This window comes from Cetorhinus maximus, chromosome 16 (genome assembly GCF_964194155.1).
Source record: "Cetorhinus maximus chromosome 16, sCetMax3.hap1.1, whole genome shotgun sequence".
Classification (NCBI taxonomy): domain Eukaryota; kingdom Metazoa; phylum Chordata; class Chondrichthyes; order Lamniformes; family Cetorhinidae; genus Cetorhinus; species Cetorhinus maximus.
The window spans coordinates 80,407,670-80,422,566 of NC_135894.1; the positions used below are offsets into that span (position 1 = coordinate 80,407,670).

At 39.3% G+C, this 14,897-nt stretch overlaps 1 protein-coding gene across 5 annotated transcripts in view; it reads right to left on the bottom strand.

Annotated features, from left to right (window-relative positions):
- synj1 (synaptojanin 1) overlaps positions 1-14,897 on the bottom strand; it is a 112,865-nt gene that overhangs the window by 49,709 nt on the left and 48,259 nt on the right. For 4 of the 5 annotated variants that reach the window (XM_078560174.1, XM_078560171.1, XM_078560176.1 and 1 more), the window contains exons 12-14: positions 13,598-13,763; positions 4,286-4,309; positions 37-228 (exon numbers count right to left, since the gene is read on the bottom strand). In XM_078560174.1, coding sequence (XP_078416300.1) covers positions 37-228; positions 4,286-4,309; positions 13,598-13,763 — 382 coding nt within the window. The remainder of the gene's footprint in view (positions 1-36; positions 229-4,285; positions 4,310-13,597; positions 13,764-14,897) is intronic. The other variant, XM_078560173.1, reaches the window with a different exon arrangement.

Consider the following 14,897-nt stretch of genomic DNA (forward strand, 5'->3'; position numbering starts at 1 on the left):
GCCACAAATTCCAGGCCATTAAATACAAGATCTTACCTTGAAATTCCTGAACATTAGCTTTTTTTGGTGCATCCAACAGCCAGTCATTCAGAGTTTGATTCTTGAAAGCAATGCTGCGAAACTGCTTTCCACCATTTACATTCCACGTTCCAACACAGACTCTGATACGTTTTGGTTTTGTATACTTATGATAGTTTTCACACATCCCGTGCAAGACTCGAGGGGAAGCTGTAAAGTAACAACACACAGTTTTCCTCCAAATTTAACAAATTTAACAACACAGTCTAGTTCCTGGCAAGTTAACTCAGAATATATCTAATCTTTAAGTTAAAAGAAATAAAAAATTATTCTATTTTGAGGAGGCATGGGGAAGACTGTTGAAAAAATGGCTCAGATTTTGCAGCTAGCAGCAAAGGGGTTGCGTTCACCACTGACTTCGATTAAAAGTGGTCACAAAAGATCTAGTGGGCTCTGTGGTATCAATGTCCCTTTTGATGCCAATTTCATTTGCTGTCAGCTATATGGGATCTCTGGCATAAGGAACATCAAGCAGGATAAATAGCCAATCAGAATGAAGAATTTTCAAAGCCAGCAAACCGGAAGTAAAAAACTAAAAATTGATTACTTAAAAGATGCTTGGAATTTTTCAACTTGGAATGGAAGGAATGACACTCTAGACTTCTAAAATAAGTTTATCAGGGGCAGAAAAGTTATTCAGAAGTGATGACTTAATATGCTATTAAAAAACTTATTTACGCTTCATTCAACAAGGTGTAACATTTTCATTATTTAAGAATAAAAAGGCGACGTGTTATTTAAATGGAGAGAAACTTCAGAATGCTTCAGTGCAGAGGGATCTGCATGAATCGCTGAAAGCTAGTATGCAGGTACAGCACGTAATAAGGAAGGCAAATGGAATTTTGGCATTTATTGCTAAAGGAATAGAGTATAAAAATAGGGAAGTGTTGCTGCAACCGTACAAGGCATTAGTGAGACAGCACCTGGAATACTGTGCAGTTTTGGTCCCCTTACTTGAGGAAGGATGTAGATGCATTGGAGGCAGTTCAGAGGAGGTTCACTAGATTGATTCCAGAGATGCAGGACTTGTCTTATGAGGGGATATTGAGCAGTTTAGGCCTATACTCATTAGAGTTTAGAAGGATGAGAGGAGATCTAATTGAGGTATATAAGATGCTAAAGGAGATAGACAAAGTAGACGTGGAGCGGATGTTTCCCCTTGTGGGGCATTCTATAACGAGAGGCCATATTTTTAAGCTAAGGGGTAGTAGATTTAAATGAGAGATGAGGAGGAATTACTTTTCTCAAAGGGTTGTGAATCTGTGAAATTCACTACCTCAGAGTGCGGTGGATGCCAGACACTGAATTAATTTGACGAGATAGACAGATTTTTAATTAGTAACGGGTTGAAAGGTTATGGGGAGAGGGTGGGAAATTGGAGCTGAGACCGAAATGAGATCAGCCATGATTGTATTGAATGGCGGGGCAGGCTCAAAGGGCTAAATTACCTACTCCTGCTCCTAGTTCTTATGTTATGTTCTACAATGAGAATTGTTGTAAAAAGTTGAAGTTCACAGCAAATTACTGATTTCATCGGAGGAGGAGCACAGTATCCCTGACAGCAACTTATAGAATTCCGCATTTAATTGCATACGTGTGAACACCAGGTGCTGCAGTCAGTTTCAAAGGAGTAACGACGGTGAATGCTGACAGCTTCACCATCATGACGAATGCAAAATTAGGGCCAAAACAAAGTAAACTTAATAAGGCCATTGTGACTTCATAGAATGATTAGAGCACGGGAGGCTGCTATTTGGCCTATTATGTTTGTGCTAGATTTAATCCAGTCAATTTCACCGCCTTTACTTGGTGGAAGTTTAATGAGCTTCTTTAAGCAAATGAGAGGGCAGAGGGAAAGGTAGCAGGGTCCTCCTTTGGATAATGAAGATCTAGCTTCAATGACATAATTGCAGCCATTTGCAATTTTAACTTGAGGCCTGTAAGGGGAAGTCATCCTCCACAATCTACATAGAAGCCTTGCGAGTCTGGGCTTGCCTTGCATTCCCCCAACCACAATGCTCTCCTGATCCTTTACTCCAGCAACCCCTGCCACCTGAGACCCCACAGGAGTGTGACAGGACCTAAGCAGATGAGGCCCAAGAGTTAAAATCTCTTGTGCTTTATGCTGATTAAGGCTACATAGTAAGGAGACTGCCTGGGCCACAATCAGCTGACTCCCATCAGCTTTTGATTCAGTTCCCAGGATCTTTAGATGCACTTAATTTTCTAAATTCTATCAGTAGGTGAATACATTATTTAATTCTAAAATACAACCTTCCCTAGTATACACAAGAATCTATAATTATGGTGTCTTCTCCACAAGATCAGCCCATGAAGCAACTGTAAAATTCTTGCAGGATGTCTTCCATCCTACTGAAGTTTTTGAAAATTTGCATTACTATAGACAACCAATTAGATAGATCAAAACACCTGATTGACTTTTAAATTCTTCTAGATTTTTTATGAATTCATTCAAATTTCACCATCTGCCATGGTGGGATTCGAACCCTGGTCCCCAGAACATTACCCTGGGTCCCTGGAATACCAGTCCAGTGACAATACCACTATGATCAGGTCAGCAGCAGATTTAGTAAATTATATATCATTTACAAAGCCCATTAACAAATTCAGTGCACTAATCTTTCCATTACCATTGACACCTTGAATTTAATACTGCCTTAATATCAATATTCTAGATGCAACAACATTGTATGAACTATTAAATCTGTATAGCTGGATTTAGGCCAATTTTATAGGAAAATATAACCTATTGAATTGCGCATAATCCTAAAATGTTCTAAAGGATGATGCTGTCACACTTACCATGGCTCTCAATTACTCTGCTGTGTGCATTACAATAGGTCAGAAAGAGCTAGAATCAGGCATAATGCATACAGCATCCTCTTCATGAAATTCCTTTCCAGTGACTATAAATTATAAGCTCTAATCCCATTTCACTGCCCACTTTGGGTTATGCTTCTGTCATTTGAAGGAATATTTGGCAAAAGTTGCAGTGATTTCCATTATTTCTTCGGGGTAAATTGTAAGCTATTTGAATAGTACTAGTGCTTTCAAGTATTAAACTGATAATCAATTCATTTAACATTTCTGCACCCATCCCAGTTCACAAAGCCACTTTTTTCTCAGTTCATGCTCACTCTTCTTCACACCCTTTCCTTTCCCCAATTCATACCGCCAATTTTCTCCACCTCCTCCACCCAATTCACACTGGAAAATATTTGCTGCTTCTCCTTCCAGTCCCCACTGGTGTTCTTCTGCTCCTTGCTCAGTTCACATTGTCACTTTTCTCTTCTCTCTCTTTCCACATCTCTCTCCCTCGTCGTTCTCTCATGCCCCATAAATACTTGTGAATTACAAGATGAAGAATTCCTGCAGTCTGATCAACTGCAATAGGACCCATCATTCAGAATGAGGTAAGCTGAGCATGATTTGCGCTGGTGGGGACAACTTTTGCATATCGTACAATTTTCTGGTGACCCTGGTCATTGCATAAGGTTTCAATGTTACTTGTGGGGATGGGAAGAGGAAAGTTCTACACAAAATATTTGTGCTTTCAGGCTACCTATACATGATAGGTATATCATACATTTAGTTCCTTTTACTTTAGCAGACTGACAAATCAGCAGACTAGTGTCTCAAACTACTGCTAACTTGGCCTGAGAGTAAATGAAATAGGAACTAGTTTTGAAGGCAGGGTATAAAATCTCTCGGGAGAAATTTTAGAATAAGCTATTACTGGAATTAATCGTCAATAAATATCAAATGAGCATCTTCACTACTATTTTTTAAGATGCGAGTTTGCACATGCAGCTATTTTTTAAAAAGTTTACCATAGAACATACATTTTTGGCAGTACTTGAGTGAGACCTGAATTGTAATGTAAATATAATGCATATAAATGTGAATGAATGAAAGTTCAGTCCCTGACAGCAAGAATATTTATTGTAATAAGTGATATGCTACTGCTATGCTATATGTATTGCTCAGCTACGAACAAATCTTCAATTTTTTTCACCCATCTTGAAAAGCAATCTTAAAACTTAAACCTTAATGATTCATCTATACAGAATAATAAAAAGATTTGATACCTTTTGAAAATGTTAAGCAATTAATAAAAGATGGTTACTTTACGAAAAGAGTGGCAGATTTGCTGTTACTTCAGAAGGTTTTAGGCAAAGCACTGTACCTGATTGAAGTGTCAATTCTGGAACTGCAACCACAGCAAGAGGAGAAGAAAGAGCATTAAACACAATTAAGCATAGGAAGGTCTTTCATAAGTAAAAAGAAATCTCACCATGCAACACAAAAAATGCTAGAAAAATGCAGTTTGAAAACATTGTGAAACTTATTTCCACCGCACACGAATCTGCACATATTTATTAGTAACATTAATCATTGTAAAAGTCAAATGCTGGGAATTCTAATGGCGAGTAACTCATCTCCTGACTGCCCAAAGGCCATCCACCATCCACAAAGCACAAGTCAGGAGTGTGATGGAATACTCGCCACTTGCCTGGATGAGTGCAGCTCCAATAGACATTAGAGAAGCTCAAAATCATCCAAGACAAAGCAGCCCGCTTGTTCAGCGCCCCATCCACCACCTTAAATATTAACTCCTCCACCATTGGCGCACAGTGGCAGCAGTGTGTACCATCTACAAGATGCATTACAACAGCTCACGAAGGCTATTCCTAACCCACACCCTCTACCACTAGGACAAAGGTGGCAGACACATGGGAACATTACTACTTACAAGTTCCCCTCCAAGCCGCACACCATCCCTGGGTCAAAATTCTGGAACTCCTTCCCTAATAGCACTGTGGGAGTGCCTACATCAGATGAATTGCAGCAGTTCATGGAGGCAGCTCACCAACACCTTCTCAAGGGAAACTAGGGATGGGTAATAAATGCTGGCCTTGCCAGCGACACACACATCCCAAGGACAAATTTTTAAAAAGTCAGTAAGAGAAGACTAACAGAAGGAAAAATCACAGCTGAGCACAAAACTTTCCCACCTGATGATTGAACAGCCCGCAGGAACTGCTACTTAGAAATAGGGGGTAATAGTCCTGGCTTACTTCCCCTTCAGAACCATGCACAGAGAGCAGGAATTCCTTCTTGTAATGTGTTCAGGACTTCTCACTCACGTACAGCACTGAGCAGGATGATTCAACAGTTGTTGTTTCATGACCATATCAACAAAACACTTTTTTAAAAACATCCAGAAAGTTGAGGAAGTTTTCTGTTGCAATTGTTAATAGCAATTTTTGCTGCAGTCTGAACTGATTTTTCAATAGGAATGGTAAACAATCATGAATCAAAATTAAAAATAAAATGTACAAAAATGGAAACCTGTTAAAAATATAGGTGAAATAATATGCAAACCCCAGTATTAAAATTCTATTTATATGGAAAACAGATTGTGAGCAACCAAAGTTCTGTCCTACGTACTGCATATACTGAGATCGGAAGACAGAAGAATGTGTACTCATATAGTGCCTCACCATGTCTTTAGGCAATCCCATAGTATTTTACAGGAAAGGGTTACTTTTCTGAAATGTGGTCGCTGTTGCCATGTAAGCAAACACCGACAAATTTGCCTTCAAGTCCCAGCAAACAGGAAATTAATGAATCACGTTTTGGTGTCATTTAAATCCACCAGAGCAGACGGTGCCTCGGATTAACAGCTCATCCCAAAGACAGCACTTCCAACAATACAGCCTCCCTCAGTGCTTAAATCCGGAGTGTTGCTTGATCTGAAAACCTTGTGACTCAGATGAGACTGCTGTCAAGTCAGCCAGCTGGTACCAAATTGCAACAAGTAATACAAAGTTAAAAAACTTTAATACACTTTTAGTTATTAAATGGCAATTCCTGGCAGCCCTTCCTTTTTATAAGGGGAAACAATGTAGCTAGTTTCCAACATCCAGATCTTCAGTGTGGAAGATTTTAAAGATTCAGCAACAATTTGCCTAATCAAAATGGAGAAGATTAAAATCTTAGTTCTTGGAAATGCATCTCTACAATTGTATTTTAAAATTCTGTATTACAAATCTCCAGAAATCTTTTGTGGACATTTGACAAGAAGTTAAAATACACATTCAATACTAAGAAGAAACATGGATTTTGTTTCCTCCTGGAAATAAATACACTTATGGGAATGTTCAGTTGCACACTGCAATTTGTTACAAAGCCATGCTTTAAAAAATTGACATCATAAATTTACTGGTTGGAAACCACTGATTGGATTTTAAAAAGGCCAAAGCCATAATCCAGTTACTTGAAACCGCAGCTTCAAGGATGGCTGAAAATTTGCACTGTATTTGATAAATTCTAAAGACATTAAGTGGAGCCAACCTGTCTAGAAATCACAATTTCCTCGAAGGACTAAGAATGGGATCATCTCCAAATCCATTCACAATGTCCTGACAATCACCTGGGTGGGCATTAGATGTGATCACCTCAGGCAATAAACTCTGGCTGAGAAAGGAATTCACCCAGCCATAATCTAATCAAGTCATCCACCTGGAATACAGTAGCCATGACCATATTTAGGTCACTTCATAGTTGGAGAGAGTGAGAGGATCACGTAATAAGCCAGATAACTCTTTTTAAGGAACTGTGCTCTCCAGACCAGAGACGGAAGCAGAAAAAATGCTGAAGTGGCAAGACCCCTGTGAGGGCCTCGTTCTCTCTCCATCTTCACCAATCTTGAAAGCTCGAACACTGTCTGCTGTTTGACTATCTACATGCCACAGACAGATTTATAACTTCCAAACCCTAACCCCAGAAGAATAGATAAATTGTCAATCTACATCTTTAAACTGCCTCAACATCAAAACCAGAAGGACCACTGAGCTCAGCCACCCAAGACATCAGCCTATGAGAACCATATAATTTAATCTTTACTGGACTTTAAAATATCATTTAATCCATCCTCCCACTCTGTCGACTTATTGGTGTAGGTGTGTGAACTGTTGAGAGTGTTGGTGCGTGTGAAAGTTGGAGAGTTTCTATTATTTTACTTAGACCAGGTTAACTACAATAAATACTAGCGTCTTTTCTACTCAAAAAAAGAAAACTGTCCGACTGTCTTTTACAGTCACAGAACGTAAATTACTGAATTAGCATTTTTTTAAAAAGTTGTTGCGGTCAACCGAGGAGTGGGAAAGGGGAGAGCCATTTGACCCCTCCTCACCTAACCATAACAAAGTCTATTTTTTTTCTAATTTCCTGAAAGGGGTTTAACCACACATTAGCCATGGTTCAGTGGGTAGCACCCTCACCTCTGAGTCAGAGGGTTGTGGGTTCAAGTCCCACTCCAGAGGCTTAAGCAAAAAAAAGAAAATCTAGGCCAACACTCTAGCGCAATACTGAAAGTGTGTTGTCCTGTCAGAGGTGCAGGCTTTCTGATGAGACTTTAAATCGAGGCCCATTTGCCCTCTCCACTGGGTGTAAAAGACCTCATGGCATCAAGCAAAGATGAGGAGGGAAGTTCTCTGGTGTCCTGGCCAATATTTATCCTTCAAGCAACATCATTAAATAAACAGATTATCTGGTCATTATCACATTTCTGTTTGTGGAAGCTTGCTGTGTGCAAATTGGTTGCAGTGTTTCCTTTCTTTACTTAAGTGACTATATAGCCAATTAGGTATTTTCAAAGTGAAGCTTGTTGGGACATCCTATAGTCACTAAAGACATTATATAAATGCAGGCTCCCATACCCATGCACACACTGAAAAAGGAAAGGAAACCATTTGGCTCTTTACTCCTTGAAAGAGGCAGCTATTTAGTCATACTCTACAGTGGTTTCTTCATTATTTCTAAAGTTTTTCTTTTTCAAATACTTGTCCACTTACATTTCAAAACCCATCATGAATTCTCCTCCTAACACTACTCCTGATGGGGCATTCCACATCCTAACAAAACATTGCCTACAAAAACTTCTAATTTATGCCCTGACTAACAGCAACACTTTTCAGTTTACATCAAACTCCCATAATTTTGAACATTTATCAGATTTCAACCTTTTCTCCCCCACTGAAGTGACGCAGACACACTCAAAATAATTCAATCACTTCACAAGGGCCTTTAAGAAAATTTCAGTGCAAGGTTAGTATGTGGTTAAACTTCATTCCAAGAAACAGATGATTATATCTATGGTAGGAACTGCACCATTTTTTACTTATTCACTCTGTTTCCACATCCCAAATTGAGCATACTAAAATAGTGCCAAAATTGACAGTGGGACTCCAAAGGATCTGTGCGATCCATCTGGCTTGGAGAATAACTGTGCCAAAATAGTTGTCTTTACTTAATGGCTCAAGGTTACAATGTCTTGTGAAAGCATGCCACCTGCTCCAGTAGCTTCACTCAAGCCTCAAGAGGAACACTCTGTACATTTAACAGCAGACTTTTTGTTGGGGCAAGTAAAGTGGTTCCTGACTTTGCCACGTGGGCCTGCACTACCAGATCCAAACTGCCCATGTTATTAACATTTGGTCTTCCAGAATTTTCTATAAGAATTGCCAAGCAACTGGTCATTGGAGTAAAATCCTTGATTAATTACATATCTAAAACCATGTAAATCAACCAAGTGATACCGCTTTTCAATGAGGAAATGAGAAACTTTTCAATGAAGAAACGAGAAAATGTGAAGCATAACTTTCCTGATGGTTTGGTTGGTGAAGAGAGTGTCAAACTGAGACAGAGATCGAAAGTCCCCACCATGATTAAATAACCTGTGAAGGTGCACGTGAAGCCTGGCCATACTACCAAATGGCAATCAGTACTTATGAAACCATTTCAAGCATAAGTTAGCTCTTTTCTATAGCTCCAGTTTTCAGTTTCTTTTGCATCTTGTGAACCAGCAACTCACCACACACTTTCCAATTAAATCTCTTTCTCATCAATTAGAAGAACATAGCTTCTAACAAGATGTGATCCCAATTATTCAAAAGCTAAGTTTCTGCCAGTACTTTAGCTGGTCGTGATCTACACTTACTGCTAGATGTCAACTTGGATGAAAGGCTTCTTTCTGGTCCCTGTTGTCTGCTGCATCTTGCATGCATTGTTTCTTGGGAATGTAATAAAGCCTTTTCCCCAATTTTGCTCAAAAAAGTTTTCTATTTGCTAAACATATTCCTTGTGAAGGACCCAGCAGAATTCTGTCTTGATTTAGATCACAGTACCTTACATATTTCTATTTATTTTTATAGCATTAGTAGCTTCAGTCTGCAGTCCCCACATCTAGTCCTAAATGGTGATGGACAATTAAACAATTAACATGAGGAGGAGGCAGCGTCGCAAACACCCCCATCTTCAACGAAAGCAGAGCCTAGCAATTCAGTGCAAAAGATAAGACTGAAGCATTTGCAACCACCTTCAGCCCGAAGTGCCGAGTGGATGATCCATCTCAGCCTCCTCCTGAGGTTCTCAGCATCACAGATGCCAGTCTTACACCAATTCGATTGACTCCATGCGCTATCAATAAATGGCTGAATGCACTGGATGCTGTAAAGGCCCTGACAACATCCCAACTGTAGTACATCAAGACTTGCACTCCAGAATTAGCTGTGCCCCTAGCTCAGTTGTCCAGTGCGATTACAACATTGGTAGCTACCCAACAATTTGAAAATTTGTCCAAGTATGTCTTGTTCATAAAAAGCAGTCCAATACAGTCAATTACCACTCACTCAGTCCACTCCCAATCATAAGTAAAGTGATGGAAGGTGTAAGTGCTATCAAACAGCAACCAGCTGCTCATCAATGCCCAGTTTGGGGCACTTGACCTCAGACCCCATTGCAACCTTGGTCCAAACATGGGATAAAGAGCTGAATTCAAGAGGTGAGGTGACAGTGACTGCCCTTGACATCAAGGCAGCTTTGACAGAGTTGGGCATGAAGGAGTCCAAGCAAAATTGAAGTCAACGGGAATCAGTGGGAAAAACTCTTCATTGATTGGACTCATACCTAGCACAAAGGTAGACAGTCGTGGGTGTTGGAAGGCAATGATCTCAGCGTCAGGTTAGTGTCCTAGGCTGAACCATCTTTAGCAGCTTTATCTTAAGGTCAGAAGTGGGGATGTTTGCTGATGAATGCACAGTGTTCAGCACCATTCACAACTCCTCAGATACCAAAGCAGTCCGTGCAAACATGCAACAAGACTGGGACAACATTTAAGCTTGACCTGCCAAGATTTTTTTATTCAATCATGGATGCGGCCATCCTTCAAAAACATCTTTGAAACTCATGGCTTCTACCCCCTAGGAAAACAAAAGCATCAGACACATGGGAATATCACCACCTCCAAGTCATACGCCATCCTATGGAACTATATCACTCTTCCGTCACTGTTTCTGGGTCAAAATACTGGAATTCCCTCCCTAATAACACTGAGAAATTAATGCTAGTTTTGCTAGTGATGCTCACATCCCATGAATAACTAGTTTCTCATTTTAAATTGCTTCCTTTTATTTTTGACCCTCAATATCGGCCCACTGTCAGTATATTACGGTCACCAACCAATGTTCCCTTACTTACTTTCCTATTATTGCCTCATTAAAATTAAATTCAATATTCCATTACTCCTCGTGGGTTTTCTAACATACCACGTCGCTCACAGTTTCAATGAATTCCTGCTCGCATGAAGACTTCCCATTGTGCACCCTAGTCAATATGAAGATAAAACTCACCCAGGATTACAATTGAAGATCCTGCACTGATCTATTTTAATATCTCCCACAAAATTGTATTAGTCTCACTGATTATTTGGTGGCCTGCGGCATTGTTCTATTACTAACTCTTTACTGTCACATGCAAAGAAACTACCACTTTCAGCAACAAACCCCACTGTAAGTATACCCGATAACAAATAATACCTCACCACCTGCCTTATCTTCCTGCAACACCCAACTCCACAATCATTCATTATTAACTAGGTTTGTCACTCCTGTCCCCTCTATTTCCTCCCATCAGCACTTCTAGCTCATTCATTTTATTATTTAAACTCCTTGCATAATTCAGGTTATCCTTTAACACCCCTAATCCCTTTGTCCTAATTATTCTTAATGAAAAATCTGTTCTGCATTGCCCTATTATACTAGCTCAAATCTACACATATTTATTTACAATTTCTTCAAACACACTGGTACGCATCTATTTCTTGTGAAGTCCATTCCTCCTCAACAGCTTCCCCCATTCCAGAACTGGTCCCAATGTCATAGAATCAGAAGCCTGCACCCACCTCTCTTATCACACTTCAGCTGATCTCATCTATACTTGCCTGAACTGTCCTGTGTAAGGTACTGATAGTTAGCCTGAGATTACCACTCAAGATCTTAAACTTCAGCCTTGATCTGAGCGCCTCGTCCTGCCTCTGCAAGACCTTCATACTAGTCTTTCTTACACCAGTGGTTCCTACTTGCACGATAACTTATGGGGTGTGGAACTGTCAGGGGCGCTGTGTTGCAGGTGAGATGTTAAACTGAGGCCTGTCTCAGGTTGTGGTAAAATATCCCATGGGATTATTTGAAGAGCAGAGGAGTTCCCCTGATGTTCTGACCAATACTTGTCCCTCAGCCAACTGCTAAAGCAGATGATCTGGTCGTTTATTTCAATGTTATTTTTGGGACCTTGCTATAAGCAAATTGGCTGCCATGGTTCCTGCCTTATTACAGTGGCTACACATCAAAGGTACTTTTACTGGCTGTATAGTGCCTTGGAACATCCAAAGCACACAAAAGGTGTTATATAAATGCAAGTTCCTTCTTTCTAAAGATCTGAGAAGTATGTGGAGTACATTGTTGATATGAAGTGGTGGAACAGAAAATCTTAAAAGAAGTAGACAACAAATGGGATTCACTATTGTTAGAAATACACAAAAGAAATACTGTGGCTAGGTAGGCTAGAGGAAGTGAAGCATTGCCAAAAATAACCTTTTTGACAGGTCAGCCATTGCAAGCAGTGATTCAAAGTGAACGAGTAACAATTAATTGTGTAAGTGAACGTTCATTATGTAGCCTGGACATCAAAAGGGATAGATATAAACAGGCTATCACCCATGTTCTTCAGTTTTGATCTATTTTGGTGTGCCACTATTTGGGTCATTTACAAATAAGGGACTTTGTGGGAGTTCATCTCTTACATAGAAGGTTGCAAAAAAGATTTTCATCAGGGACACAGTTCAAAGTTACTGAGATGAGCACAAAGGCTTAGTGTTTTAATTGTTTAGAAACAGATGGTATAAAGTAGTGAAATCTAGTGAATCTGTTAATTTGCTCTTGAGTTTGTATAATTTTCTTAGAAATTAACACAAATTCTTAATTTTTAGTCTGTCACTTAGGGAAATCAGAACTGTACATAGTGTCAGGTGCTATAGCCTGTTCATACCCAATATTAAAAAGGTTGCTCGTTTGCCCAAAGGCCAATATTTTGACCTAACTAGGTTTTGGCTGAGCACAATTCAAAGTCACACTGTCAACTTTATATATAGATTTTTCTCAGCAATATTTTTCTCTGTCTATGCTGGAAATCTGAAAGTGCTGTATTACTCAAAGTGCCATCCTTTGGTTGAGATGTTAAACGTATCTGCATAGTCCAGTGGGTTAGATGGTCATCAATGACTCCAAGACTCCAATATCAATAGAGAGTGCCCCCAATGTCCTGATTTACATTTCTCCCTCAATACCACCAAAAATAGACTAACTAGTCCTTCACTGTATTGTTTGCACAGACCTAATTGTGAAGTACTTGCAGTTAGTTCTTCGACACATAAGGAGCTATATAAAGCCTTTCTTTACCTACTCATACTTAGAAGAATAGTCACTTGGTTTAGGTACTAGGATAAAAAAAACAAGGGCAATGCCTTCCATGGTAGTCCAATTTAGAAAATGTGAAGGCCCTGTTCTATTTGAAATCAGGGAAAATATTTGAGCAAGTCACTTGAGGCCCTTATTGTGCAGATTTTTGTTAAAGGCTTAATTGTACGATTATTCATCCCATGATCTGAACATGCACAGGAGAGGAAGTAAAATGAGTGCCTTAGCAAGGAAAGACAAATTTTCTTTTCAATTTTGTAGAACTACAGTAAATGGATAAAGGCAATTGCAATTAAAACATTGACAAATCCTGGAATTTGACTCTGTTGTCAGTCATCCATGCCCCCATCAGTAAAAGTCCTCCCACCAGGATGATGGGATGATTTTTTCCAAATTGTGGTCTTATCTGACTGGTAAACACCCAGCTTATTTTTAACTCGCTGCCAAAGACCCACGTTGATGCTCTTCTAGAAGCTCAACTAAAAGCTAAAAGGTACTTGCAGTCATAATCCCTTTCAGAAAAAATCTGGGGCACCACAGCTGCTTTGAAGGCTTAAACTGGCTTTCAAGTTTAAACAACAGCTTTAGTTATGCATTAGTTTACAAGTTGATTGTTATATAAACTTACTAAAATGTTTGATATTCACTATACCCATTTAGAGAAGCAAAAATTATCTTACCATGCAACGTGCTTGTTGTTAAGAGCGCTCGAGCTTTATCTGCTAAGTCACTGTTCAAGGTATTACCAAGTAGTAAGATGTCAATAGCTTCTTGCTTGGAGCTGTCAAAGAAATTATTCTGAATGGTTCTGGTCACTGAGCGAGCTCCATCCTTAAGCTTTCCACCCTACAGAAAAAAAAGCACTTACATTACTGTGAATAATGAAACTCATTATTTAATTTTATAATTTCATTAATACACATAGTATTGACATTATCGAAACATTCTCTGTGCTTCAGAGCCAGTAACTGCGTGAAGCACTTGAAGATATTTAGATGTAAAAGTGTGCTACATAAATACAAGTGTTACTAGGTCAATTTTCTATTAAGCTTTTGGTATATTTAACTCACCATTAGGAAAACACCCGGAGAAAGCAGGGAAAGAAAAGTAGATCAATATTACTGATTAACCTACAGTTATTTCTTTTGTTATTCAGTGCAGTCAAAAACAATCAAGGATGAGGGTAGTATCTTGCATTTAAACGAAGACAAAAGGACATAAAAAGTAGGAACAGTGGGCCATATAGTTCTTCGAGCCTGCTTGGCCATTCAATAAGATCATAGCTGTGGAACCTCAATTCCAATTTCTCACCCAATCTCTCTATCCCTTGATTTCCATAGAATCCAAAAGTCCATCATTCTCAGCATAGAATACACTCAAAAACAAAGCATCCATAGCCCTCTGCGATAGATAATTCGAAAGATTCTTAATCCTCCGAGTAAGGAAAATTTCTCAACTCAGTGGCTGGCTACTTATCCTGAGATTATACTCCTTAGTTCTAGACTCCCTCATCAGGTAAAACATCCTCCCAGCATCAATTTGAAAAGACAAAGCTCAAGGTTTTGCTTTAAATCTTTTTAACAATAATGTACAGTGCTATACATTGCACTAAATTTTCAATAGTACATGCATAGAATCACAGAAATGTATAGCACGGAGGGAGGCCATTTGGCTCCTTGCATCCGTACCAGCCAACAAGTGGCCTGTCTAATCCCACTTTTCAGCTCTTGATCCACAGCCATGTAGATTACAGTACTTCAAGTGCATGTCCAAGTACTCTTTAAATGTTGAGGGTTTCTGCCTCTACTACCATTCAGACGTGAGTTCCAAATCCCCATCATTATCAAGGTGAAAAAAAATTTCCCTCGAATCCCCTCTATAAACACCCTACCTATAGAATATATAGTCAGAATATACAGTAATTGGAGTCTGTTAACATCCACACAACTTGTGTATTTCAGATTTTCACATTGGTTCTCT